Source organism: Epinephelus moara, chromosome 3 (genome assembly GCF_006386435.1).
Source record: "Epinephelus moara isolate mb chromosome 3, YSFRI_EMoa_1.0, whole genome shotgun sequence".
Taxonomy (NCBI): Eukaryota; Metazoa; Chordata; class Actinopteri; order Perciformes; family Serranidae; genus Epinephelus; species Epinephelus moara.
This window is the reverse complement of record NC_065508.1, coordinates 26,980,088-26,984,077: the sequence shown is the minus strand read 5'-3', so window position 1 is coordinate 26,984,077 and position 3,990 is coordinate 26,980,088. Positions and strand designations below refer to the sequence as shown.

General features: G+C 37.0%; 1 protein-coding gene across 2 annotated transcripts in view; it reads right to left on the bottom strand.

Annotated features, from left to right (window-relative positions):
- Positions 1 to 3,990, bottom strand: part of lig3 (ligase III, DNA, ATP-dependent) — a 31,923-nt gene that overhangs the window by 5,349 nt on the left and 22,584 nt on the right. For both annotated transcript variants that reach the window (XM_050034293.1, XM_050034285.1), the window contains exon 18: positions 1,181 to 1,331. In XM_050034293.1, coding sequence (XP_049890250.1) covers positions 1,181 to 1,331 — 151 coding nt within the window. The remainder of the gene's footprint in view (positions 1 to 1,180; positions 1,332 to 3,990) is intronic.

Here is a 3,990-nt window from a genome sequence, read left to right as displayed (position 1 = left end):
ATCACATTTTGGATGACATACTATACTATGACTTTTTTATCATATTTTGGACATCATACTATACTATGACTTTTTTTTTATCATATTTTGGACGGCATACTATACTATGAATTTTTTATCATATTTTGGACGGTATACTATACTATGACTTTTTTTTAATCATATTTTGGACATCATACTATACTATGACTGTTTTATCATATTTAGGACGACCTGCTATACTATGACTTTTTTTTATCATATTTTGGAGGTCATACTATACTATGACTTTTTTTTATCATATTTTGGACGACATACTATACATACTATGACTTTTTTTTATCATATTTTGGACGACATACTATACTTAGACTTTTTTATCATATTTTCTTTTATGACCTGCTATACTATGACTCTTTTTGAACATGCTGTACTTTGACATTATTTTGGACATGCTATACTATGAGTTTTTCTTAAGACATACTACAGTATGGCCTTTTTGACATGCTATACTATAATGTTTTTTTGGACATGGTATACGATGACTCTTTTTGAACATGCTATTTTATGACTCTTTTTGAACATGCTTTAACTATGATATTGTTTTAACATGCTATACACTGACGTTTTTCAACATGCTGAACAGTGACTTACTACTGTACTGTCTTTTTTCCTGGCATACTATACTGACTTTTTTCGACATGCTTTACCATGACATTTTTATAACATAGTATATTATGATGTTTTTTACGATATACTATACTAGGACATTTTTTGACATGCTATACTAACATTTTCATGGAATACTACACTTTGACGTTTTTATGACAGACTATACTATGACATCTTTTCTGACTTACTATACATTACATCATTTATGACATACAATACTATGACTTTTATGACATACTATGGACATTTTTACAACTTTTTTTTGGATAACATACGGTTCTATGACTTTTTATGAGTTTCTTTTAAGACACATCATACAATGACATTTGTTAATGACAAACTATATTAAGGTTTCTTTGACGCTGCACAGGTAAAACAATCAGTAAAAAGTAAACCTGCCTCATTACATGTTTGTGATTTCAATATTTCAAAACCCAAATCAAACTGTTGAAGAAGCAGCATTTTTCAAAACAAAAAGGTATGAAAATAGTGACACTCATTCAGCTCATTGTTTGAGCTGAATACTTACTGGTCTTTTTGGGTGTAGCACTTCCATGGGACGAAGACGACGGGGAGCTTCCTCCGCTGTCCCCTCCTGATGAGCCCTTGTCATTATTGGATGTAGACGATCCAGCTGTCACTTTAAAGTCAGAGTTCTCCTTGGATATGCGGTACAACTCCTGAGCAGAGTGATGAAATGACAACATGGGCTTCAGCCAAAAGATGTAATGTTATGTGTCCCAAAGACTGAGGACCTGTGTTGCATTCAAATAATTTAGCGCAGGCGTTTTAGTGCCTCGGCCAATATTTCAGCTCATTTGTCAATGTTTGCAGGACAACTGACTGCAAATTTGGTTCTCCACATTTAAATCATTCTTAGCTTATGCAATCACATTGGTGCACTGTTAAATAGCAGGCTACATTTTTTCACTCCTCCCATCACCTATACCACATTACCTCACCTCTTTCATCCAACTTCAATCAGATATGCAGATGGATATTGCAAGCAATTAGCAACAAACAATCCAATGACACCTTGGGTATTCAGTAACAAATGACTTACTGATTTCTAAAGCATCTTTTGTGATTGCCATCTCATTGAAACCTATTTATTTGGTGTCTGTGGTTAATTATTTCCCATGGTGCCTTCAGTTAACTGCATTTAAGAAAACATTTTCTACAAGTCATATCCTTGAATGAGCAGTATCTGATTCAGTTAAAAGTTTCATTTTCTTCACACTTCTGCGGTAAAATTGCACACAACTCCTTCTTCCTGCACTCGGGAATAACTATACTTATGAATAACATCAGACAATGGCATGTGTACTAGGGCTGGGCCATATAACGACTAGGTGCAATAAATCGATATATTTTCAAGCTCCTGTCTATGTTTGTAAGCTGAACCTATTTCCCTCAGTGGAAACAAAGCTTTTATTTACTTCAATTTCACAGATAAGAAACAATAAATTGTGAAGACAATAAAGCCTCCACAAAATAGCATTTTAAGTCTTGTGTGTGATTTATCCTGGCTTCATATGAGCAGAGGAAATCTCTGCTCATCCCTAGGCTAATTTATACAATGTAAAATACCATAGGCTTGTGCTAATAACGTTAGCATGTTGTATTTGTTTGGAAAATGTGTCCAGATAAAGACAAGTGTTTGTCTGTGAATGCTGTGAGTTATAGTGAAGCTGATTTGTGTACTTGTGTTTGAAACTGTCACCATTAAGCCATGTTTAATGTGTGTTTAGAATCAACTAAACTTTACAGCACTTCACAGAATACCTGCTGCAGACTACAGTCCCTGACAAAAGTCTTGTCGCTTATCCTAGTTGTAGGAACAACAAATAATAACCTGACTAGTAGTTGATCAATTGGGATCAGAAATAGCTTATATGAAAGGCAAAGGCCTTTAGATTATGCTTATTATACCAAAATAAAGTTGTGTATCATTCATTGAGTTTTATCATTTAATTAGGACAGAAAGGTCAGATTTAGCTTGGACAAAAGTCTTGTTGTGTCTTTAAACGATTCAACCAATCACAGATTAGAGCTCCACCTGTGACAAATACTGTAATTAACATATTCCCAGGTGTGTATAAAAAGAACCCCAGCACACCAGACCTTCATGTGAAGTGCAACCTGACCGCTGACAACATGCCAAAGATTCAACCGCAGACCAAAGTGCTGATCATCAAGAGCCTGAAGACCAAGTCTGCTGCTGAGGTGGTAGACATCTTCAGTGTATCGAAACGTCAAGTGGAGAGGATAAAAAAAAGATTTGAAGAAACTGGTGACGTTCATGACAAGCCCAGGTCAGGCAGACCCCGTAAGACAACTGTTAGAGAGGACTATTTGTTGCTTCGGCAGTCCAGGACCAGCCCTTTTTCAACTGCAGCAGTGCAACATCAGAACTGGTCACCAGAAACCCCTGTATCTACCAGAACAGTTTGTCGAATTCTCTCACGCAATGGTCTCCATGGCCGAATTACTGCTCACAAACCAGCATTAAACAGAAGACAACAAAAGAATCAAGGCCCACAGCTTGCAGAAAGGATGGACAGTGGAAAAGTGGCAGAAGGTTGATTTTTTCTGATGAATCATCCATTGAACTGCATCCCAATCGCAGCAAATACTGCAGAAGACCTGTTGGAACCCGCATGGACCCAAGATTCACCCAGAAAACAGTCAAGTTTGGTGGAGGAAAAATCATGGTTTGGGGTTACATCCAGTATGGGGGTGTGCAAGAGATCTGCAGAGTGGATGGCAACATCAACAGCGCTGCCCATTACATTCCAAACCACAAGAGAGGGCAAATTCTTCAGCAGGATGGTGCTCCTTCTCATACTTCAGCCTCCACATCAAAGTTCCTGAAAGTGAAGAAGGTCAAGGTGCTCCAGGATTGGCCAGCCCAATCACCAGACATGAACATTATTGAGCATGTCTGGGGTAAGATGAAGGAGGAGGCTTGGAAGATGAAACCAAAGAATCTTGATGAACTCTGGGAGTCCTGCAAGACTGCTTTCTTTGCCATTCCAGATGACTTCCTCAATAAGTTATTTGAGTCATTGCCGAGACGTATGGATGCAGTCCTCCAAGCTCATGGGAGTCATACACGATATTAAAGGGCCAGTGTGTAATATTTTGCATGGTTTATTGTCAATCTGAATCTGAATATTCTACCCATTAATATGTTTATACAAGTGTATAATCACTATAAAATAAAATTCGTTTGGTTTTCGTAGCCTTATAATTATGCTTTTATATATATATATATATATATATATACATATATATTGAGAGGTCGCCATCTTGCGCTGCCATGTATGTACGGCAGAC